General features: G+C 40.0%; 2 protein-coding genes and 1 pseudogene across 4 annotated transcripts; 2 read left to right on the forward strand and 1 right to left on the reverse strand.

Annotated features, from left to right (window-relative positions):
* Positions 1-2,242: 2,242 nt before the first annotated feature.
* Positions 2,243-17,128, reverse strand: CD164 (CD164 molecule). Of its 2 annotated transcripts, none has more exons than XM_054721704.1 (6): positions 16,856-17,128; positions 13,537-13,629; positions 12,029-12,100; positions 10,344-10,379; positions 6,640-6,684; positions 2,243-4,774 (listed from the first exon to the last, which is right to left on the reverse strand). In XM_054721704.1, exons 1-6 carry the CDS (start codon positions 17,019-17,021, stop codon positions 4,608-4,610), a joined length of 579 nt encoding a protein of 192 aa, XP_054577679.1. In that variant the 5' UTR covers positions 17,022-17,128; the 3' UTR covers positions 2,243-4,607. The 2 variants fall into 2 exon arrangements, with proteins under 2 accessions (XP_054577679.1, XP_027995531.2); XM_028139730.2 differs by having other exon boundaries at positions 12,029-12,103; positions 16,856-17,126.
* Positions 13,323-13,439, forward strand: LOC114231151 (small nucleolar RNA SNORA31; annotated as a pseudogene).
* On the forward strand, positions 16,743-23,778 carry C10H1orf35 (chromosome 10 C1orf35 homolog). 2 transcript variants are annotated; one of them, XM_054721703.1, is made up of 3 exons: positions 16,743-16,858; positions 17,809-17,912; positions 22,468-23,778. In XM_054721703.1, the coding sequence occupies exon 3, from the start codon at positions 22,752-22,754 to the stop codon at positions 23,454-23,456; it is 705 nt and encodes a 234-aa protein (XP_054577678.1). In that variant the 5' UTR covers positions 16,743-16,858; positions 17,809-17,912; positions 22,468-22,751; the 3' UTR covers positions 23,457-23,778. The 2 variants fall into 2 exon arrangements, with proteins under 2 accessions (XP_054577678.1, XP_027995507.1); XM_028139706.2 differs by lacking the exon at positions 16,743-16,858 and adding an exon at positions 17,452-17,631.
* The last annotated feature ends 582 nt before the right edge of the window (positions 23,779-24,360 follow it).

Raw genomic sequence — 24,360 nt, forward strand, 5'->3', positions numbered from 1 at the left:
AGTCCTTGGGCCGCCGCTCTATCCACTGACCCAAACCAACCAGGGCAAGATTATCGATTTTGAGTGGGGACCAGAGTTAGAAAAGGCTCCTTTGTGATTTTGAGTTTCAATACAAGCTGCTTTGCCATGTTCTTATGATCCAACAATACTAAATATATTAAAAATGTCCTGGTATATAGGAACACTGTACAAAGCCTCTGTCAAGCACCAGTAAGATAATAGGCTGACCCCTAAGATTTTGAGCAAACCTATGCACTCTTCTGAAGATAACTACCCTCCTTTTGTGCCTTAGTAGACAATGCCTAACCAGGGGATACTGGGTGATCATGTAGCCTGAGCTTCCCATCATAACATGGGTGTTGTAGGACCCACCTAATCATAAACTTGAGCATGCACAGTAGATTGCTTTTCACTCCACAGGCATACAGTCATCCCTCTAACCATCATTTCTAAGGCTCTATCACAGCAGCAATCTATCATCAGTGGAAATGGTATACATTCAACTTAGCTTGTTGGGCAGGTCTGAAAGGTACAAGTGGCTTCCATTGAACATATGGCTCAAACTATTTCAACACCAGTTCCTGTTGCCTCCTCTCTCTGGATTTGGGTGTTACTATTAGCTAGCCAAGAAAGAAAAAGTCAAACTTGGTTATGGATAGGTCTGCATATGTCAGTTCAAAGCATGATTGCAATTTTCATCCCAGCAACCACAAGTGGTACTGGTTTGGAGGTCTTAGTTCCTAAGGATTCATTAACCAGTACAACCATGAGTCTATTAAGATCTCAGTTGAGGCTGCCAGTGGCTGTCTTGGGATTCTTATGCCACTACCAATAGGCAGTAAAAGGCATTGCTCTACTGGTTGGCTGGGTCAATCCTGAATACACAATGTGAAAATGCTGGAGGCTGATTCCAGCAGGGTCAGAATAAATGCCATAATTCCTCAAAAGGTTGAACGGACTCTTTCAGCAGGGCTAAAAAGTCTGCAGGTTATTACCTAATGCAGGAACAGCCAAGGCAATTCCCCTAATCTAATGATCCATTATTGTTTACCAGGCCTTACCTTTGATATGTATATCTGCTTTGCTAGAGGGCAAAATGTGTGAATAAAAAGCCCTGGGTGCAGAGATTCGAGGAGCTTAGTCACTAGAATTAAGTTTCCATCTGGCTCCCCCATGCCCTCCAAATTCATATTTCTTCTCTAGCCTCTTCATTCATTTATGCACAGCCCCTTTTCCAGATTCCTGAACCCTTGTAGATGCGGAAAACATCCCGGCATGAGAAGACAGTGGACATCATTCAAAAGCTGGAAGCAAAAAATGTCAACCTAGAATTTTATATACAATAAAAATATCTTTCAAAAAACAAAGGCACACACACAAAAACTGAGTTAATCAACAATATCTGCATCATCATAACTAAAAATATTAAAGGTTAAAGGACAATCTTTAGGAAGAAGGTAAATACCATTAGCAAAGTAATGGAGAGCACAAGAAATGGTTATTACATGGGTGCCAAGTACACAGGACTTTTTATCATCCAAAAAAACTATTTTGAACCCCATTCTTATCAAAATAATAATTTGTCTCTAGCAACATTCCAGGGTATCTTCAAGCTTGGCAGAGTTTTATATTTACCAAACTTAACCGTATATAAGACTAATATGAAACCAAAAGTTCATACTTTCTATAGCAAAATTATTAAATCCAATATTCTGGGCTTTAAGGTATACAGGGGAGTATTCTCTCTTCTTAGTCTAAATTCTGGGATGTAATATAGAATATAATCTTGGCCAAAACATGGACCAAAAGTACCAAACTTCACGTACTAGCCATGTGGCTTGATTCTAGATATTTATACAAAGTACTCTAAACAGAAGCCCAATTTTACTCTACATGCAATCTAATCTAAAAGGCAGTTACAAGCTTTTAGTTTTATAACAACAAATGACAGTTTCATAAATGTGTTACTTGGTGGAGCTTAAGTGGATGATTTCTATTGATTTGTGGAAGATCTTTGCACATCACTCCACAGGTATACAAAGTCATCCCTCCAACTATCATTTCTAAGGCTCTGTTCTCCACTGAAAGAATACAGTTTAGTTACTACCTGCTGGTCTTGGGGAGCAACAGAAATTGAGTAGACACCCATCTTCAAATCAAGTCATAATGTAAATTCACTAGCATTAACTGTCATAATCAAAAAGCAAACACACACTTCAGTTAATTAAAAAGAACAAATCAATTCAATAAACATGTAAATTTATTTTCAATCAGTTTGGTACATGATACAGATTGGTTTTGTAGTTTTTCATGAACTAAAATAGAAATTTCTAAATACAGCAGTGTCTGCCTGTACAACAAATATTTTAAGATAAAATAAGGTATTTTGATAGAACTACACCTGCATGAAATAATCAGATGAAAAATCTGAAAAGGTTTCTATATACCTTCTGGATTAAAAAAACCCAAAAATTATTTATGACTCCAGAAACTAAATTGCTAAAGAAAGGAGGGGAAAAGGCTGTGAGTTCTGTTTTAAGAGCTCTTCTTGCAAAATCTAGTTTCAAGTGATACGATTTTGTTGTGAGAGCAGTCTTCAAAAGCCTATTTCACAAAAATTGCTGTACGTGTTGACATTAATGTGTGCCAAGGTATTCATATCTAGGTTAATATCTCTAGCCAATTTTTGCCACTTTGGGAAGAATGGAAATTCTGCATACTTTCAAATAAATTTTGCATCTTACAGTACTCACTAAAAACTAACAGCCATGGCACCATAATACAATTTTTGTGAGGTACCTAGAATATTACTAATGAAAACAAAAATGTGAGGTAAACCTACCTTTTCCCAAAAACCTTTGAAGCCAGAGATTTTAAACAATTAAGGCACTTGAAAACATTAGGTGTACGTACAAATGTGCAAGTAAAACAAACTTTAGCTGTACCAGTAACTAAGAAATAAGTAGATCTTCATTAAGAACCTTTAACATAACTATTTAAATGTAAGGAATTTTGGCTTATGAAATGGTCCTAAGCAACTTGTCATTTCCTACCATAAAATATTGAAAACCAAGGGCTAAACTCAGCCACTATAGGCTAAAGAAACTAAAACAACTTTAATGACCTAAAAAAGCAAAAGCTCATTTTAACCTAAGTTAAGCCTCTGAACTAATCCAATGTGTCAAAGGCAGGAGGAAGACGTATCCCCCTAAAACAAACAAACAAAAACCTAGTGCTTCCTAAGAAAACGAAAAAAAATAAAAGTATGCATGCTTACTATACTATAGGAACTGAAACCGAGAAGTATGGGAGAGGAGGAGGAAGGAAAAAAGAAAGCTCAATCTGTTTATCCAGGGCAATCATTAAAAATCTACAGTAACCTGATCAACCAAAAATCCTTAAGAGTTTCTGAAATTACACTGGTCACATTTGCTGTCTCAAAACTTAAAATGAAAACAAACAAACAAACAAACTTAAAATGATTGTCTCATTTAAAGAATTAATAAATGATTCTAAAATAACTGATTATTTCCTTCTTGCCTCATGAAAGAAATTAATGTTTCAAGATGGCTTGGTGAAAATCCTTTTGTGATACAACAGTGTTAGAATACTTTTTTGAAGTACAAAGAAAAATATATCAATTTTAGGCTCTATTATATTTTTAACAGCCACAAAGAAATACGTTGGGAGGTTCACTATAAGACTTTCAACTTTGTATAACCTTCTTCAGCTTAATTTACTCAGGTCTAAACTAAAGTAGGCTAAGTTTTCAAATATTAGCAGTATGGTATCTAAAAGCAGTTTACTACTGCTTACATCAACAGTTACATCCTCAGATCAACCTTTTACCTTCCTTAATGGGAACAAATCACAAACATTTTAAGTTACAGTCTACCTTTCAGTCTGTCTTTTAAGGCACTGTTCTTCATTTTCTCAATAATATAAGGTGCTTTACAAGTATTAACAATAACCTGCTATACTTAAATGGTTTGTATCCTTTCCATTCGTTTAAATCTGGAATGTAAATCCCTGTGTGGCATCTTATTTCTAATGTAGAAAAAATAACTGATCAAGCACAAAATTTTACGCTAAGGATAGTTTTCTATATGGATATTAAACTTTAAATTTATTCCATTTTTAAAATGATAGCCAAAACGCCACCTGATTGATGCTCATTTGGCACATTCTTCTCAATTCTGGTCACTAAACTACATCCTGAGTTAGGAAAAGACAATGCAGCTTTCAGGCTTAAAAATGACTAAATTTCACTGCCAAGAGTCATGAGGTTGTCTGCGCAGGACAATGCTTTCCATCACTTACAGAGTTACATTTGGCATGTCAAGAAAAGAGAACATAATCCCACAGCAGCAGCCATTTAAAATAAAAGAAGACAGCCACAAGGATTCATGCAGAATATTTTAAATATTCCTGTTGAGCAAAATGATTTAACTGATTTTTCTTCAAGCACGATGCTCCAAAATATCCTATATGCATCCTTTGAAAATTTAAAGATCCTGGAATAGCGTCTTCCATGTGGGACATCTTGAAAGATAATATTTTGGTTTCATTGAGTTACACGCCAGTCCTTGTTAATCTAATGGGTCTGTTTACAGAGTGTGGTAGTTTCGTTCTTTTGATTTGCAGAATTTATAGAGAAAGAAAATTACAGCCTGCACACCTAAGACAAGGACAATTCCTCCAATGAAACTGGCTGCATCAAAGGTAGACTTTCGCGTAGGTTGTGAAGTTGGACTTAAAGTTGTGTTAGTTGAACCTGTTAAATAAGATAGAAGAAATAATGATTAAGTCTCATGAGCCTCTATCATAATTTCAAGACCTACCTGAATTTCTATTTTACAGTGTGTTAAATTCTATAATGTCTTTTCTCTTGAGTCAAGTCTTTACAACTAGAACTTATATCTAATTGAGGAAAACATTTATCATTCCTCCTTCATTCCATCTGGTGATTATCAAGTGGTTAGTGTATCTATACAACTTCAAATATGAAAATTACAGAAAAAGACTCTCCTGATATATAAATTATGTCCTGAAACATGTGAAGCACTTTTAAAATTTGCAATTGCTTGCCCGGCCTGTGTGGTTGTATTTGAGTGTCAACCTATGAACCAGCTTGTCACGGGTTTGAGTCCTGATCTGGGCACACATGCCCGGGTTGCCGGCTTGATTCCCAGTAGAGTGCATACAGGAGGCAGTTGATCAATTATTCTCTCCATTGATGTTTGTATCTCCCCCTCTCTCTCCCTTCCTCTCTGAAATCAATAAAAATATATATTTTCAAAAATTTGCAATTTCTTTAGACTAGTATAGAGTAAATACTAATATTTGTTTTTAAAATTCACATAACTTTTAAAAAATATGTATTTTTATTGATTTCAGCAAGGAAGGGAGAGGAAGAGAGATAGAAACATCAATGATGAGAGTGAGAACCACTTATCAGCTGCCTCCTACATGCCCCACACTGGGGATCAAGCTTGCAAGTTGGGCATTTGCCCTGACCAGGAATCAAACCGTGACTTTCTAGTTGATAGGTTGAAGCTCAGTCTCGGAGCCACGCCAGCTGAGCCTCAAATAACTTCTTAATTTTACTAAATATATAAGGTAAATTTAAAAATTTGGTTACAATTTTTCAAATTAGAAAAATAATCTTAAGTATCTGCAATTTATAATTCCACTAGAGGCCTGGTGCACGAATCCGTGCACTGGTGGGTTCCCTCTATCTGGCCTGTGCCCTCTCACAATCCGGGACTCCTTGGGGGATGTTGGAGGCCCGGTGCACGGATTTGGCCCAATCCCTGCAGGCCAGGCTGAGGGACCCCACCAATGCACGAATCCATGCACCAGGCCTCTAGTATGCATATAACACCTTTGGTTAATCTCTTCCCGCCCTCCTCCCTGTCCCCTCCCCTCTGAGACTCATCAGTCTGTTCCATGTTTCCATGCCTGTACGTTGAGTGTCTGTCCCTTGGGTCAGAGCACATCATAGCTACTGGTCTAACAGTCGCTTAGGCTTTTATATATATAGATAAGCAAACGTATCTTATTAAAGTATCTTAAATCTTATTCTGCATATTTTACGAGAAAGTTATTAACAAGTCATGAGGAAAAAATTTTAATTCCTTTTCAAGAAGTAAAATGTTTCAAATGGAGCACCACTCACTGAATAAAAAGCAATTTCATATTTAAAATAAATTCTACTTTTTTCTTAAATATCAAATAAATACTGGTTCTGGTGGCTGTATATAATAAGTTAGCCAGCTTGAAAATTAATTACAACTGTTCTGTATTTCTTCTTGTGAAGACAGAATAGCTTCATTGAAACTGAAATGAAGGTAGCATAAGAATGAAGCCAAACAACCTATAAGTTGTACTAAAAGGGTTTTGGAAAAACATTATTTAATTCTAGCATGTCATGCCAACTGTGATTACACATTAAAAAACTAGAAAAGGACTCTCAGCAAATCTATCATTGATTTAACAGCCTACTATGTTGTCCTCTATAAGAGATGAGTTTCAGTTCATACCATTCATGAGTAAAACTAGAAAATGATGGCAGAAAGAGTAAAAGGCAACAGAATACATACATCCTGTTTCACTGTTAGTTTAAAAAACCTCAATTACCTGGCGTAGCAGTTGTAGAAGAGGAAGGCATAGTTGTGGTTTTAGCTGGAATGTAAACAAAATGTATTAGAAACTTATATTTCTAAACTTCCTAGTTATCTAGCATCTACCTTTTTAAAATTATGCCACCAACATCAACATACTTTCAATTTTTTAGAGAATAAAGGCCAAATTTCAGTTAATGATTCACTAACATCTACACATCCAAAATACTAGCTTTTAAATGTATTTTAAAACATTAAGAGATCTCATAAAATTGTATCCATTGTTAACATCTATATGTAAAATTTATGTATACAACTGGATCAAGTTTGCAAAAAGACACACAGAAGGGCAAAAATTAGTGTTTAGGTGAAGGAACTAGCATTCTTCATAAATAATATTGCTTCTAAGACAAAAACTAACTTCAAAAGTCAAGGTAAAAAACAAGTGCAACTCAGTATTTCTTGCGTGGGTATCAAGATTTGCTTATCTTCTTCATTTGGGGGGGGGGGGTGGTGGCAAACTTTTCTTAAAGGGGCAGAAAGTAATTATTTTAGGCCTTGTGCACTGTGTGGTGCAAAAGCAGCCAAAGACAACATGCAAATAAATGGGCATGGTTGTACTTCAATAAAACTTTATTTATAAGAGCAGGTGCCCTGAGGCCAAAGCTCCCCCAATTTAGATTAGAAGAGCCCAAGGGAAGCTCTAGTCTACAAACTATATGAGCTCAAATAATTATCTGATGATGCCTCTAAAGAAATGAACATTCATGGGAAGAATTAGATTGCATGTAACATTCTAGGAACTAAAGCACAATATTAAAAGACTTCTGTTAGTGTTGATACTGATGGATACTAATAAATATGTTAACGCTGATGGGTATTTTCATACACATGCATATTCTTTTTCTCTCACCACCGTCCACATTTTACCCACCCTGCTCTTGGTTGGACAGTTCGGTCACCTTTCATTTCTCCATGCTATGAAAATCTTACAGTAAAATATTTGATCTCATTTCTAATAGGACTGATTCCTATACAGAATTCCCAGCAGATTAGAGGGTATGATTATTTGAAGACTTATAATCCTTTCAAAGTTTTTGTTGCTTATACATCCTGTGTAACTGTAAAAAAATGTACTTTACAAATTAAACATATTAGCAAATTCTTTTTTAATCTTAAAACACTATTACTAATTTTGTCTAAACATTTACACATTTTTGCTTTTGACCAAAGCATTACATTAACAAAATTTTCAAAATTAGGCATTAGTGAATATACCTCCATTGTTCTAGTGTATGTTCCTTTCATTAAAAAATACACATAATTCATAGATTATAAAAGCTGTTATTGGTGATAGAAAATACAGTAAAGAAATTTAAGTAATCCCATCACTCTGAGAAGCAAGTTTTTTTCCTGCCAGCCATTTTTCTAGGCATGTATGTAACAAATAAACAAATTATACTTAATATAGTTTGTTTTTCACTGAATATATTATGAACATTTTTCCATTATATTTCTGGCATAATTTAGTCACTTTATTATAAGTAAGATGTTATTTATAAATATATTTATAATTATACTGTTTGTACTGGCAGAAGACTATTATAATTAACCCCACTGAACACTTTTCTACATAAATCAGATTCTCTTTGCATTAATAGTCCCTTAATTTCTAACTTGCTCTCTTCAGCAGTAGCCATGGAAAAAGATGGTATAAAAGTTTGTTTTTCAACCATTAATTTGCCACTCAATGGGTACATTTTTTGCAAGCATACATCAGGACTCATGGGGAAGAAATTAAAAGTGGACCCACAATGATTTGGGGGAAATAATTTCCTCCTCTCTCCTTCTGTTCACATCCCACCTTCTGGAAATCAGTTTTCTCTCAACATCTATTTTCATCAACCTTTAATTCCTTCCTCGTCAATGACTTCTAATGGGTGCTAAAGGTTTAAAAGCACACCACTGTGTGCTCTCCAAATAAAGTTTAACAGAAATTTGCAGATTTCAATGGCATGAATATTTCCAATGTAGCCATAATCCAAGCTACCAACATGGTCTCACGAATGTGCAGTTGGAAAGAGCTATGCACAACTGGCTAGTAAAACCTGGTAAAAGCTAGCTCATCACTGCCTAAGTCTTTCAAAATGAGTTCTTGTCCTTGTTATAGCATCTGACCAGTTTTCCCTCTGAAAAACCACCTAAATCACACATGCAGTTTTTTGGACACACTTTTCTGGGCTTTCTTCTCTTCCCATCTCCACTCAGTTTCCTCTCCAGCCTTCTCCCCACTCCTTAGACATTATTATTCCCAAGAATTTGGTCCTCAAACTTTATTCTCCTCCCTAAAAACTACTTCAGTGGACTTTACTGCCTACACTGATTCACTTGTCTGTACTAATTTTAGCTAAGAGCTCTCCTATCACGTTGCTCACCAAGTCCTAGGCCTTCTACTTCTAAGAGTCCCATACATCTGCAACTCTTCCTCTCCTCGTTCTCTAGAATTATTGTAACAGGTTGTCTAATCTGTGTTCACTCCTGTCTTCTTCCAATCTGCTCTCCACATTGTAAGAAAAAAATCTTTTTATTAAAATGCAAGTCTCATCACATGACCTATTTTACTTCAAATCTATCAGCAAGGCATACAAAGGCACTTCCCAATCTGGCTCTTGACTTGTTGACTATCTAGTTTCACTCTTCCTCACCTTGTACTGGACACTCCAAATGCAATTCCCTGACCTCATTACATTCTTTCACATCTCCTTCACATGTGCTGACCACCCTGCTCCACTTGGGAAATCCTCATATTTTACCAAGGTAATATCAACACTTGGTCAGTCAGCATACTCAGGAAGCTGTTACCATAAATGCCATGATACTCAATACACATACCTTCCCTTACAAATTCCCGAACACACCGTGCTTGCTTACCTCTTCACAGTTCCTACAACAGACCAAATGCTATCTTACTTCTGTCTCTGTATCCCTATTATCTAGTCTAGTACTTATACTGGAGTAGATCCTTTAAAATTATTTACTCTTCCTATCAAATTGGTGAAGATTTTTAAAAGGAAGGTATTAGCTTATGCTATTGAGTATGGTGAAAAACTTTCAAGTTAATGAAAATGAAATGCCTATCTTTCTGGAAAGCAATCAGTTTTGAGAGTCTTAAAATAACCATTTAGGAATGCTATTTGAATCACTTCTGTCAGAGATGACAGCAAATATTTCCCTATCAGGTATTCCAACCTATTTAACCAAGAGCACGATGTGTAAAGTGTATGCAACAAAGGGACATAATTCAAATGTGTAGGTACATGTTATCCAGTTTCATAAGTTTATGTATTTAGATACACACATAGGAAAGACTAGAAGAACTTAACCACTTTTAAAACATTTTGGTTTGCCTCTGGATGATGGGAATTATAGTGAATCTTAATTTCCTTTAGGCTTTTGTATTTCTGAGGGATTTTCACAAAAAGCAGTTGTACAAAACTATGGGAAATCCACTCAGATTCAATGAATGTGAAACACCAAAGCTATGTGTTACTGTCACAAATAGTACACATTAATATAATTATTGTGATCAAGACTAAATAAGTCTACTAATTTTTTAAGTTATACTAACAACTTTTAGGTTTTTACTAAAATGTTATCAAAAGAGCTTAAAAATCCTAAAAGAAGGAAAGAGGAGAAAAACAGTCAATTATCTTGTATTACCTGTAGAATTGGTTGGCAACGGAGAGGCGGTGGGCACTATTTAAAAAACAAACATATTAAGTCAAAACTTTCTAAAATATCACAACCTATAACACTATTTCCTAACCTGCTGTCATTTGAGTACCACTTTACAATTTTTATATTTTAGTACCACCTGTGAAGGAAGACTGACAGTTGCTCTCACACAGAACGACACTCCCCTTCTTTAGAAACAGGAGCAGCAATTTTTAGTGACACTTCCCTCCCCACAGCAGACATTTCTCAATCTCTCCTACAGCTAGGTAGCCATGTGTAACTTCTAAGAAACATATGTAAAGCAGATATGGGCTTCTCTTTCCCTTCCTCTTCCTGCTGGCAGAATAACCAATTATATGGCCGAAACATGAGAACTCACCTTGTAGAGTAAGGTCAAAGCCATTTTTGAGGAATGACAACAAAAGCCTAGAAGGAGCCTGGGTCCCTAATGGTTATAAGAGCTGCTACTGTAACCCTCTGGCTGCACTTGAGCCAGACTTCCTTTACACGAAAGCAAAGTAAACCTATTTCTCTAACCACTGTAAATTGATAAATCATCAAAGAAGTAGAATTACTTGTTCAGTTTTTTTAATGTCTCTTAAAATGTTTTACTTAATCTTGTTTCAAAGCAATATTAATCACAAAATCATGTCTGATATAGTTATTAGTTTTTTTTCTAACACATTTAAATAACTATTAACTTTTGTTCATTTACCACTGAAACCATGTTACTACACTCTACATAGGGTGTAACTGTTCTCATACTAATACAATTCTTAGTTACAAAGTTCAAGTAGGGATGGGGGAGATGGGAAAGCTCCTACCAAAATTAAGTAAAGGTAGTCTTTCAAGGTTATTGACACTCTTCAGAAAAACCTTTTACTTAATTTAATTATTACCTATGCACCAAATTAGGAATTTGACTTTCCTATTAACTTATAGTCTTGCTAGAAAAATCCACTGTTCCAGCTAGGAATTTGAACTATTTCCTGAGCAAAGAGTAAAGGTTAAAGAGAAATCAAGTTCCTCAAATTAAAGCACAAAAAATGAATGGATCTAGAGAAGATTCACTTAACCACAGCATAAACTATGCAGGACATTATGACATTCACCAGTTCCATAATCAAGAAAGTGCCAGAACAAGCCAAAACCGGTTTGGCTCAGTGGATAGAGCGTCGGCCTGCGGACTCAAGGGTCCTGGGTTCGATTCCGGTCAAGGGCATGTACCTTGGTTGCGGGCACATTCCCAGTAGGGGGTGTGCAAGAGGCAGCTGATCGATGTTTCTAACTCTCTATCCCTCTCTCTTCCTCTCTGTAAAAAATCAATAAAATATATTTTAAAAAATTAAAAAAAAGAAAGTGCCAGAACAAGACTACCCAGGCCTGTAAAACGCAAATAGAGGGTCTAAACTGCAATGAGTTTCTGGAAGAGTGAAAATAACAACAATAATAATAATGGAGGAGGCATCTGTACATACAGCATTCCACTGTATACCCAAATCACTAAACCAACGTTCAAAACACTGTCCTTTTAGCAATCAATACAAATGCTATTCATACTGAAATTTCTAATAAGATTAGAACTACGGAAATGCTTCAAACCAAATACTGAAATAGGCTTCCTGAAGCAATGATCTTCCTCACCCTAGCAGCCCAATGTGAATACTTACCAGAACAGAAATCTGTACTATTCACCACCTCGCAACCAGTAACTGTTGAATTATGTGAGCAGAAGCTTTTACCTGCTATGGAAGAAAAAAAGAAGAAGAGAAAAAAAAAAAACACAAACAAGTTAAACAGTACCAATCACTCACTTTTATTATCTCTAACTTTGTTACTCAGCTTCAGAATAGCTTCCCCAAATCGAACTCAAGTCCATCCACAGACCAACAAAATACTGTTACTCTTTTTCCCACTGTTTTAGCAATATTAAAAATCCACATGAACATACTGAACAGATAAACTTAGATCTTAGGATTGTGGTATGACTAGTGTACATGGAAGGCTACTAGAACCCACAAGAGGGGTGAGTCAGTAGGGAGAAGTGGTCAGGATCTAATAAAGGCTTAGTAAACAGGGGAGGTGCCGTAAAGGCAGCAGGAAGTCCTCTGTTCCAGACCTCTGCGTTAGTCTTCTACACTTTCCAAAACCAATTCCTGGATGGGAGACTTATAGCAAGAGTAAGGAGTGCTTTCCCCAACATATCCTACAAAAGGGCATTCAATCTCCAAAACTTGCCAACTCTGCCATACATGCGGGGTAGGGATATATTTTAAAATTCCATTTTATGACTTAAAAAAAAAGGTGAGTCTTATACAAGAGTAAACTTAACCTCCGACTGAGCTAATACTCTAATTTTAAGAGTATCTTAAAACTTTGTTAGTGATATGTTAAATTTTTCAGTGAAGAATAAAGAAGCTTAACAGGTAGCTTTGACTTTTTCTTTATATATAAAAAAAATTGCTATACTGATAAGAAAAAAAAAATGCAAGCACCTTACATTAAGAAAACAATAATTTATGCTATAATCCCATGGTTCTAACAAAAACCTAACTGGCATTTCAAAGTATCTCCATCTAATTCTTTATCCCTCAAATTACAGCTAACTTTAAAACTTAACAAAAGCACAGGAAAGAATCAACTCTTCCCTCCTCATTCTTCTCCTCTATCTTAAGTTTATAAGGTCTCTCTATAGTTCACCTAGCAGAACACAATGACGATAAATGTCTCAAACATTTTTCTGGGGAAGTTTTCAGGAGAAAATTTCACAGCTAACTTCAGTGTATCCTACACAAAGATCTATAATCTCTCTTCCTTTAAAACTTGAGCCTTAATTAACAAGTCTAAGGAATTAAGGGGGTAGGGGGTGGTGGGAGACAAGAAGAGATTTTAGAGGGAAGTGTTAAGCAATTGGCACTGTAAAGGAAAGTATTTGATTTGCAAAAAAATAGTGTACACTATGGTAAACATTCTATGTAACTTTTGAATGTTCAAGAATATTCTGGCACTGGGATGCGAAAGAAAAATATCCCTGCGCTTTCTGTCTTTGTGGCGGCCCAGATTGAATAAGGGACTACATTTGAAAAAAAAAAAAAAAAGAATATTCTGTAGTATATTTTAAAATGTTTCAACAAAAGTTCTGTGTTCTCAAAAATAAAACAATCCAAAAGTTTCTTACCTTCTTTACATTCCATCCAAAAGCAGGTAGTGTTAGCAGTATCACTGCTAGCATTAACACAGGAAGCACAGCTGTTGTGGTTACCACAGATTTCTGAGGTGAGGAGGAATGCATGAAATCAATTAATTGGCAACTGATTTTGAATTTGTATTACTTATCTTTTTTAAAACTTAGTCTTTTTTCCAATATTTTTATATTGGAAAAAAGACTAAGCACTATACACAGTACCACACTTACTAACTCAGAGGAATGGTAAACAGATAAAAGGGTAACAAACTAGGATGGTATTCAATCATTAAAAAGGGGAAATCCTGTTGTACACTACAACATGGATGGTCCCTGAAGACATTATGGTAAGTAAAATTAGCAAGTCACAGAGGGACTGATACTGCATGATTCCACTTATACAAAGTATCTAAAATAGTCAAATTCAGAAGCAGAAAGTAGAATGGTGGTTGCCAGGAGCGGGGGGAGGGGAAATGAGTATAAAGTTTCATGCAAGATGAAAAGTTCTACAGATCTTCTGTATACCAGTGCTTATAGTCAATACTGTACAGTGCCCTTAAAAATTGGTTCAGAGGGCAGATCTCATGTGACTTTTTTTAACGACACGCAAAAAACTTTATAAACTGGTTTACTAAGACATTCCAATGATTTTAAATGACAGGAAGCCAGAGTTCACTCAAGAGAAAGGGGAAAAAAACACAAGTTAGTTGGAACACTCAGTACTACTTCATGGTGCCTATCTAAACCTTCCTTTACATGGCAACACTTTCACAGACACCCAGGATTTCTTGATGCGTTTTAAAGCATCCCTAAAATATAAAAATATTGGAAAAAAGACTATTTTAAGGCCAACAATACAGACAGGAAAATTACTGCCCCAAAACATCAGAAGAGACACTAAAATTTTCAACAGTAATAAAGATGTATTACAGGTTGAACCCAAGATTTGATGATGCCCATTCCGAAAAACCCCAGAGATTTGTAATTCATAAATGATCCACTCTTTCTACGGTCCTCCATAACTGGAGGATAAGAGACAACATATTTGGAGGGAGCTGCATTCATGTACATGTAATATAACAAGTTAGCAAGGTCTTTTTCAATAATTTAAGCCAAATGGCCAGAAACCAGACTTCAAAGAAGACTAATTACAATTCAATGTCTGGACAAACAAATGGACTACAGAATTGGATTCCATCCATTTCCTAGAAGCTAGATGCCTCCAAAACACATTCTCCTTTGCTTTCTCTGTACCTCAAAAAGCAACCCTGCACAGCACAGAAGTGTTGCATTTCAACATTTCACCATCAGTACTACCAAAGACTGGGACACATAGATGATGATGATGATGATGTGTGTGTGTGTGTGTGTGTGTGTGTGTGTGTGTGTGTGTGGCGGGGGGGGGGGGTGTCACAAAGCAGAAATAAGTTTATAAGTTTTTCAGAGGTTTCTATACAGGTGAAAAATGCTACTTGTTTAAAATCTTTTGTGCTGGATGATGAATGTTTGGGTAGCACAGTGAATGATATTTACAATGAACTAAACTGGCTACCTTTCAAGACTGCAGCCTATCCAACTTCTACTTACAGGAGAAACAAATTATCTCCTTTGCACTCATTGAAATCACACAAAGGCAATTAACTTCATACTTCTAAGCTTCCCTTTAAAAATCAAAAAACACAACAAAACTACAATTCTGAGAGAAAACTGCCAAATAATCAGGAGACAAAAACGTATTTTGCTCTATCCCCTTAAAAATAGTGCGGTTAGAACTTGTCCTGCAATTTACTAACATTGAAAAAAAATTCCTAGTGTTTTTATTGATTTAAGAGAGAGAGAAAGGGTGAGAGAAACATCCATCTGTTGCCTTCAGTATGCCCTCTACTGGGGATTGGGCCCCAACCGGGACAGGTGCCCGGGCTGGGAATCGAACTGGTGACCTTTCTGCGCATAAGGAGGAAGCTCAACCAACTGAGCCACACCAACCGGGTCTAAAAATTTTTAAAAGTTACATCTTTCTGACTCTAACAAACAATATTAAGTTCATTATATATTTTATTAAGCTTTTATAAAATACAAAAACTAGGAAAGACGTTGTAAAATAATATGATCAACCTGAAAGAAAAAAAAAAAAAGATAAAAACCAGCCCGGCTGGTGTGGCTCAGTGGTTGAGCGACGACCCATGGAGCAGTAGGTCACACAGTTCAGTTCCCAGTCACGCCTGGGTTGCAGGCTTGTTCCCCAAAAGGGGGCACACAGGAGGCAGGCGGCCGAAGGACGTGAAGTTTCTCATGGGTGTTTCTCTCTCTCTCTCTTCCTATCTCTCTAAAAATCAACTTTTAAAAGACATTTAAAAACCAGCAGTTCTTCGGTCAAAATGCCAGTTAGTTCTTATCTCACCCAATAACCAATCACACTAGATTGCAGGTTTGATATATCTAGAGTTTCTCCACCTTATCTCAAATTTTATCTTCCCTTCTTTTTTGTATTGTCAACATTGCCAATTCCTTCTTTAAGATTCCGTGTTGTGCCGCTACCAGTTGACTGCGGAGCTTAACAAAAGGTGTGTTCTTGACTGGATTCTGGAAAATCGACAGACCTGGTTCCGATCCCAACTTCACAATGGACTAAGCACACGGTCCCGGCAAAGTTCCTCTCTGCTTCTCCGTTTCGCCCCCTTTCCTCTAGTTTAGCCTGAGAGGCATACGCGAAGTACGGGGTACACGAATGGGTACTTTTCGACGCCTTCACACAGGCTGGGGTGTCGAGTTTTACCTAATTTAGTACTCAAACCTCAGATAAACCCCGTGCCTATCCGCAAGACGATCTTAATGAAATCTCCGGCTAAAGTCTGAGACACCGGCGAAAGTTAATGTCTTCAGTTTCCCTTTCCCCCTTTTGCCAACTTCCGGAGAAAGCCTCCCTGCGGAGAGAGGACCTGGTGGACCAACGGCTCACCCCGGGAAAGGGAGCTCGGTCTCATCGGCCCAGAGTCAGCCCCACAAGCCGCCACCGCGGACGGAAGCCACGTCCCCTCCCCTGAGCCTGCGCGAGGCTGGAGGCGTTTGGATAAAACACCGCGGACTGGGACACGGGTCAGAAACTGTGTGAGGGCCCGACCGCCCCTTCCCTCCGGGGCGCTTCCCCACCCGGCCCCCCGGCCCCCCGCGCCCGGCCCCGGCTGGACTCGGACGCACCGCCATGTTGCAGGAGCGCGGATCGCCCCGGCCCCGCGCGTACCACCGGCAGGAAAGCAGCTCGGCCGCGCGGGAGGGCGAGCGAGAGTCGGAAGCCGAAGGGACCGTCACCCACCTGGTACGTGAGTGGTGAGCGGCGCGACGGTCAGCGGCGTCGTGACTGTCTGGTTGGGGGGCACTGAAGTCACGTTCGGGGCCAGGGTGGTGGACTGAGCCGCGGTCAGCACACAGAGCGCGGCCAGGCAGGCGGCGGCCCAGAGCAGGCGGGAGAGTCCCGACATCGCGACCTCCGCGCTGGGGTGGCGGCGACAGCTGCAGCGCAAGACACTCCCCAGGTCCCTCTGTCTCCAGCGGCGCCGGCTCCCAGACTCCGCTCCCCCGCGGGAGCGCGCGGGGGTCACGTGCAGGGGGCGCCAGGGGGCGGAGGCGGGGATGGGCGATACCAAGTGGAATCCTAACAGAGGGGGGGAAGGGACATCGAGAAGAAACCGAGGGAGGCTGTCCCGCAAAGAGACTATACTACTAGTATACCCAAAACACTGGAAAGACACATGAAACTATTTTATTTGCCCTAAGATTACCAAACAGGACGCAACTGGGCTTTTCCTGTTACTGCAATAAGAAAATCTCCCCCCTGTCTTGGATGGAACAACCTACATGACGTGGCGCAAGGCGTCCACCAGAGCGACCGGCGAGGCCGTAATTCCGCGGCCTCACGTGACGTCAGGGCCCCGCCTCGCGACCCGGGTCCCGCCGGGGCGGAAGTTGATTCGTTGCTGAGCGCTTAGAGCCTGTGCAAGAATTAAGTTTGTGCGGTGCTTCCGTGTTCCCAAGGTCTTGCATATGTACTTAGTAGGACCCGTGCTTTTTACCTTGGAAATCGACTTTCCCGTAAGTCACCCTGTGTTGGGACTCCCCGGGGAAATGGAGGCCAAGTGGTTGAGGGGTTTCCGCGTAGAGTGCGCCGCGGAAACACCCAAGCGGGCTCCTGGCTTCCAGCCAGAGCCGCCCACCGTCTAACCTTTCACACTCCCCAACCTGATTTTTCCGAATTTCTTGCTATTTCAGTCCAGCGGTAGCAGCAGCCAGTCGATGCCACCGACATAGTCCAAAAGTCGAAGACGATCTGAGTTGGGAATCCATCTGGATGCGTTCCTACCCCCACTTTAAAGGTGAGTAAACAGATTCGTAAAAGTCACCTGACCAAAACGCTGTTGGCGTCGGGGTTTGATTTCGAAATATCTGTCACTGCTTGGGCTTTTAGTAATGGTGAGCGCCATCTGATGCCCAGTCTCACAGAAACATTCAGTGCAGCCATGCTTACATCAAGGGTAAAAAATGGATTGTAAAAGCTAAGTATTTAATGTCGTCTGTTTTCAGCTTTTTGTATTTATCATGTAATCTTAATTATGCACATCTACCCTAATAAAATAACACACGAGCAGCAATTACTTTTGTGAGATCAGCTTTGTTATGAAAGCACCAAAAAAAGATGACTGCATAGCGCTGTTAAACAAAACCTTCCAGGCCAAAAGTTGTCCTGAAAGGATTTGTTGTCCTGGGACATGCAGTTTGAACCATTAGCAGCAGAGCTTGATGGGGAAGATATGTCCACCGTCTTGGGGTTGACGGGGGCTCTTTTATAGAATGAGTTTGGAGCAGAAAGATAAAAGTTGTTTTTAAAGAATTTACATTGGCTATAGATAAGAGGGGGGCAGGAAAAGGTGAAGTGAGAAGATTCCAGGATAGGTGAATAGTCCATAAGGAAGAAGTATTTGAAAGTTCATGTGTAAGCAAGATGCCAACTGGAAGTGGATTCAAAGTTTCAACATATATTCAGGAATGTGAGCAGTATATTGTGGGTTTTGGCCTTCTGGCTGTTAACTGATTAATTTCCCTTGTGCCTTCTACCCTTAGGCCTACTATCATTTAATTTAGGACTTACCATTTTTCTCTTGTCGGCACTTTATCTTAACTCCCTAGGTTCTAATCATTGGGGTCCTTCTAGACCAGTGGTCCTCAACCTTCCTAATGCCGCGACCCTTTCATACAGTTCCTCATGTTGTGGTGACCCCAACCATAAAATTATTTTCGTTGCTACTTCATAACTGTAATTTTGCTGCTGTTAATGAATCGTAATGTAAATATCTGTGTTTTCCGATGGTCTTAGGTGACCCTGCTAGCGATTCTCAACCTGTGGGTCGCGACGGAGGCCACTGCGGAGGCCATTGTTTTACAGTTTGTCATCTAGGTGTTCCACTCTAGTCCTCAGATTTTTGGGGACATTTCACTCTCTTGTTTTAAGACTAGAAACAAATCATTTCATTTTATTTTTACATGGCGTCTGTTGAGCTAGATCAAGGAAGACTTCCGAAGCCATTTTCACCGTTCCAGAGCAAGGGCTGGCGTCTGTGATACAGTTCTAACAGCATGTGTTAATCTTTGTGTTTAAATGTTTTAGCCAAATTAGAGAAGGGTAGTAATAAAGATTAGTAGTGAGCTAAAACTGTGTATTCATATTATGAGTATTAACACCATGATTAAGATTGAAAATATATTAGAGAGCTCTCATTAGGAGGCACTTCACTTTGTGTGCTTAGATAACTGTTCCAGGGTTTCAGAGGGGAGCATTACACTTTAGAGCAGTTGTTGTCAACCTTGGCTGAACATAGGAACCATGTGGGGAGTTTTGAAAAGTACTGATGTCTGGGTACTGATTTCATTAGTTTGGAATATTGCCTGGGTATTAGAAGTTTTAAGAGCTCCCTAGGTGTTTCTAATCCACAGTTTAGGTTGAAAGCTATTGCTCTACTCTAGCTTCTCAAAGTGTGGTTCACGAATATCATTTATACCACCTACAAATTTCTTAGAAATGCAAAATCTCAGCCTCACCTCAGTCCTCCTGAGTCAAAATCTGCATGTTAACGAGATCCATATGTACATGTGTACACACCTGTGAAAGTTTAAGGCTGCCTCACACTATCACTGGAGAACTACTAGTATTATAATTCTACCTCCTAAATTGCTACATATCTTAATAGTGAATAGTCTACAGAACTACATCAAGCAAGACATGTGTCAAGTTTTTGAGTCTTTGGTTTTTTTGTTTGTTTTAGAAATGTAAAGTCGGGGTATGAGCAGCACAAGACTCCTGGATGAGTAGGAGTCACGGAGCCCAGCCTAGGTTCTCTCTAGGCTAGCACCTCAGATTGCATTTATTTTTATTTCTATTCCACTTCAAACCCAGGGTCTGCTGGAGCTTGTTCCATGCTCTCTCAGTCCTGTAGGAAACAGAAGAAAGCCCTCTTTCTAACTCACTTCTCAGGAACAACCCCAGGTTCAAGCTGACCTATACCCCAGGAGCTTTCTGGTAACCTGCATTGTTACTGCTTCCCCTGTGCCCAGGCAGCCAGTGTGCTCCTCCCAGTCCTGTCTTGTTGAGCTAATTTTCACCCAGAACACACCCAGGTGGACATTCTGGTTATTAAAATACTCAAGTCATTCTGTATTGACTGGTAAAGAGCACTGCCCCTGGAGCCCATGTCCCAGTCCCTCCCCCCAAGCCCCAGACTGGCATGCTGCCTCCAGCACTGGAGGGCTCGCCTCCCACCCAGCCAGGAGCAGCAGGACCCTGCTCCAGGCCTCCAGTCTCTGTCCCTTCTAATTGGTCAATGTTTTCATAACTCCCTGCTGCTTTAATAAAAACCAGAGTTTCTTATCTCATCTTTCCTCATTCTTTCTTTTCTCTTGTCACACTTAAGTGCTTTACTTTTATCTTTCTTCCACATACCAGCATGCCAGTCTCTCATATATCTATGTCTTCAATACATCCCAGTGGTTCTTAACGTCTGGTCTCCAGACCAGTAGCATCAGCAGCACCTGGAACCTGTTAAAAATGCACATTTTTCTGCCCAGTCTTGATCCACTGAATCAGAAACTGGGATGAGACCCAGGAATCTGTGTTTTGAGAGGCTCAAGCATTTCTGGTACACACCAAAGAAAAAGAACCTACAATTTACATTTTCAAAGCCCCCTATCAAATACCAAACTTTGTAATTTATGTTGTACATGTTACTATTGAGTTTGCAACAAACATTTTATATGTTATATAAAACTTATTTGAGATATGGACTGAATAGATTTGCCAGTTTTAAGTTGTGATTCCATTTGGGGAAGGGGAGTGAATAGCATAATCAATATAGTACTAGTTGAAAAAATGAGTTTCCATACGGGAGAGATTATCACCAGGTGTAATAGAGAGCAATTTTAATTTTGAGGATAGATTAACTCAGTTGAAAATTAACATGGTGTTAATGAGAATGACTAATACTGAACATTAACAGGGACTTGATGTTTCTCTGTCAGTGGCAGCTTGACTGGTTTTTGTGGGTTGATATTCCAGAAAAGAGACTACTTTTTATTCAATATCTGTTGTGTCAAGCATCATGAGAAGTATCTTCACATATTATCTCAATCCACAGACCATTGTGAGAGAGAAGTACCTCCATTTTACTAATGAAATTGAAGCCCCAAGCAAATAATAGTATTGTTATTGATTTTATAAATATACACAGAATCACTAAAGTGTTAGAGCCAGAAGGAAGCCAACACTGTTTACTTCTCTGTTCCTTTTACTAATGAGGAAAGTGAAAGGTAAAGTGATTTGACCACCCATTGCTAGATAGCTGGGACTAAAACACTCCTTATTTAACATATATATAAAGAGTATGGGGTCCTGAGGTTACCACACTATTCATTAATTAACAAATTCTGGCACTGTTTGTAGTTGGGGCAAACAAATTCTTTAGATAGAATTTTAAATGTCTATCTCAAATCTCCCAAAAAAAGAAAAATGTCCAGATACCACACTCCCCTTATTAATACAGCTTAGTGTAAGTTACAGTCTGTGTACTTGACTCTGCCACATCAGCCATTAGGGCAAGGTCATATAACTAACATTTTGCATAATCATTAACCCTTTGCACTCGCTTGCTTTTTCTCGATTCCTTTATTCTACTCGGGATTTAATTTTTTAAATACCCCAGATTTTACAAAGCGCGGCAGTAGAATAAAAAAACTGGAGTTTCTTTTCATACAAACTTATTTATTTGGATTTTTTTTATATTTCAAATTATTGATACATTCAATACAATTCGACATACGAGCTGCTACCGATGCTAACCGTGTCGAGTCACACTCGACATCCGAGTGCAAATTAAAATGCCTTTGCTCTCCTATTTGTAGGCTTGGAAAAATCTAGAATTATTTCTGCTTAATCAGTCTTTCAATTTGGTTAAATCAAAGTCTTATATTTGCAGTTAATTGGGATAAGCTTTGAGTCCTTTGTAACAATCAGTTTCTCCAAACATGTTTAAACATACAGATCATTCTAATACATGTTATATTCTGATCCAGTAGTATTACTCTGTGTGTACCTTTAAGTGGGGGTAATAAGGACCACTGCCTATACAGATCAGTAAAGCTTCTAGACAGCCTGAAAGTGGAAAGGGAGAGGCAACAGAGGGGCTCTGAATGTGCCATTCTATAGAAAGTTTGCAGCATTTACATTGCAGCTACACTGAAATATAAAGGGAGCTCAAGCAGTTTCTTACGTCCATGCAGTAATCCAATTCTTTCACATAAAATACTTAATGTCTTAATATATGGGTCATTGCCAGTAAGAATTATTGTTTGTTATTACATGATTGATGCTTTTGTTTTAACCAGGATCTCTGCAAAGCATCAGTTTCATTCATCCAGTGCCTCACTAGCTGGTGGGAGTCCCTTTGCGAAGTCCCCAGTGTGACCACAGGAACCCATCCACGGGCCCAGAGAGAGGATCTGGAGGCTTCATTCAAACAGCCTGAGTTCTCAGCTTGGCCGAAACTCGGACTAGAGGAAGAGGAGACAGCTCCTCCTCGGTGATTCCCAAATCTGGCTGTTAATCAGAGTCATTGAGGAGCCTTTAAAAATACAGGTTGTGGACCGGAGGCCAAGGGGCGGCCAGCACCATGTTCGGCTCCAGCCGAGGTGGCGTGCGTGGGGGACAGGACCAGTTCAGCTGGGAGGATGTGAAGACCGACAAGCAGAGGGAGAACTACCTGGGCAACTCGCTGATGGCCCCGGTGGGCCGCTGGCAGAAGGGCCGCGACCTCACCTGGTATGCCAAGGGCCGGGCGGAGGGCGCGGGGATGAGCCGCGAGCAGGAGCTGGCAGCCGTGAGGCAGGCGGAGCAGGAGGCGCTCATGGCGGCGCTGGGCTACAAGAATGTGCGGAAGCAGCCCACCGGCCTGAGCAAGGAGGACTTTGTGGAGATCTGCAAGCGTGAAGGTGGTGACCCCGAGGAGAAGGGGGTGGACCGGCTCCTGGGCCTGGGGAGCTCCAGCGGCTCCGCAGGCCGAGTGGCCTTGTCCCGAGAAGACAAGGAGGCGGCCAAGCTGGGGCTGCCGGTGTTCACGCACCACGGCGTGGACAGCAGTCGGCCCAGGGCCTCCCCGGCCCGGAAGAAGCCCAGGCAAGAGGAGAAGGTGGAGCAGGGTCCCCAGAGTCACAAGAAGAGCAAGAAAGAGAAGAAGAAGAAGAAGAAGCACAAGAAAGAGAAGAAGAGAGAGAAGGAGCACAGAACCTCAGTGTCCTCGGCTCCAGCCAGGGCCCACCATCGCAAGCACGATTCCAACTCCTCCCCCAAGAAGAGGAGAGGGCATGACAGTGACTGAGGCCCAGCCACCAGGACCCTGCCCATCCCAGGCAGGCCCCGTCCTCAGTGAAGCCTTTGAGCATGTGCCCTGCCAGGCCCAGGCAACTGGAGGGCAGGCTAGCGGGGGCCCTGCCAGACCCCTGTAAGCAGACAAGGTGTCCGGGTGAGGCCTCACCCCCAGATGGCCCCAGGCCCACCAGAGGAGACACACCTGTCCAGGAGGTCCACCTGCCTCAAGCTCCAAGTACTGCTACTTCTGTTTTCCTTGTGTTGACTCACCCTTTGTACTTAAGTAAACTTATTTTAAGCTGAAAATAAAAAATACAAGTTCCTGAAGGTTATACACTGGTAATTAATTTATTGAGCACTTACAGTATAACAGTTCTTGTTCTAGGTCCTGTATATAATTGATTCCTTGAATCCTCACAACTTTATGTGGTAGATACTACAGTTCTGAGATGAGTACAGTGGAGTTCTTGCCTGAGTGTTTGCAGCTAGGGAATGGCAGAGCTAGGACTCAAACCCAGGCTGTCTGCCTCTAAAACACACATCCTTAAACTGGGCTGCTGCTGGGTCAGTTGAGAATGTGACAGTTGAGACAGTATACTTTCTCCCTATTTCAGATCTTAGTATAAAACTTTTGGTTATATTGCTCTGAGCTGGTTTGTGTGTGTGTTTTAATATATTTTTATTGATTTCAGTAAGGGAGGAAAAACATCAATTATGTAAGAATCATTGATTGGCTGCCTCCTGCATGCCCCTCATCAGATCGAGCCTGCAACCTAGACATGGGCATGTGCCTTGACCAGGAATTGAACCGTGACCTTGTAGTTCATTGGTCAGTGTTCAACCACTTGGTCACACCAGCCAGGCTGAGCCAGTTTTCAGAAGTTAGGTATGGTGGTGGGCATTAGGGTAACTAT

The sequence above is a fragment of the Eptesicus fuscus genome, chromosome 10 (assembly GCF_027574615.1).
Source record: "Eptesicus fuscus isolate TK198812 chromosome 10, DD_ASM_mEF_20220401, whole genome shotgun sequence".
Lineage (NCBI taxonomy): Eukaryota > Metazoa > Chordata > Mammalia > Chiroptera > Vespertilionidae > Eptesicus > Eptesicus fuscus.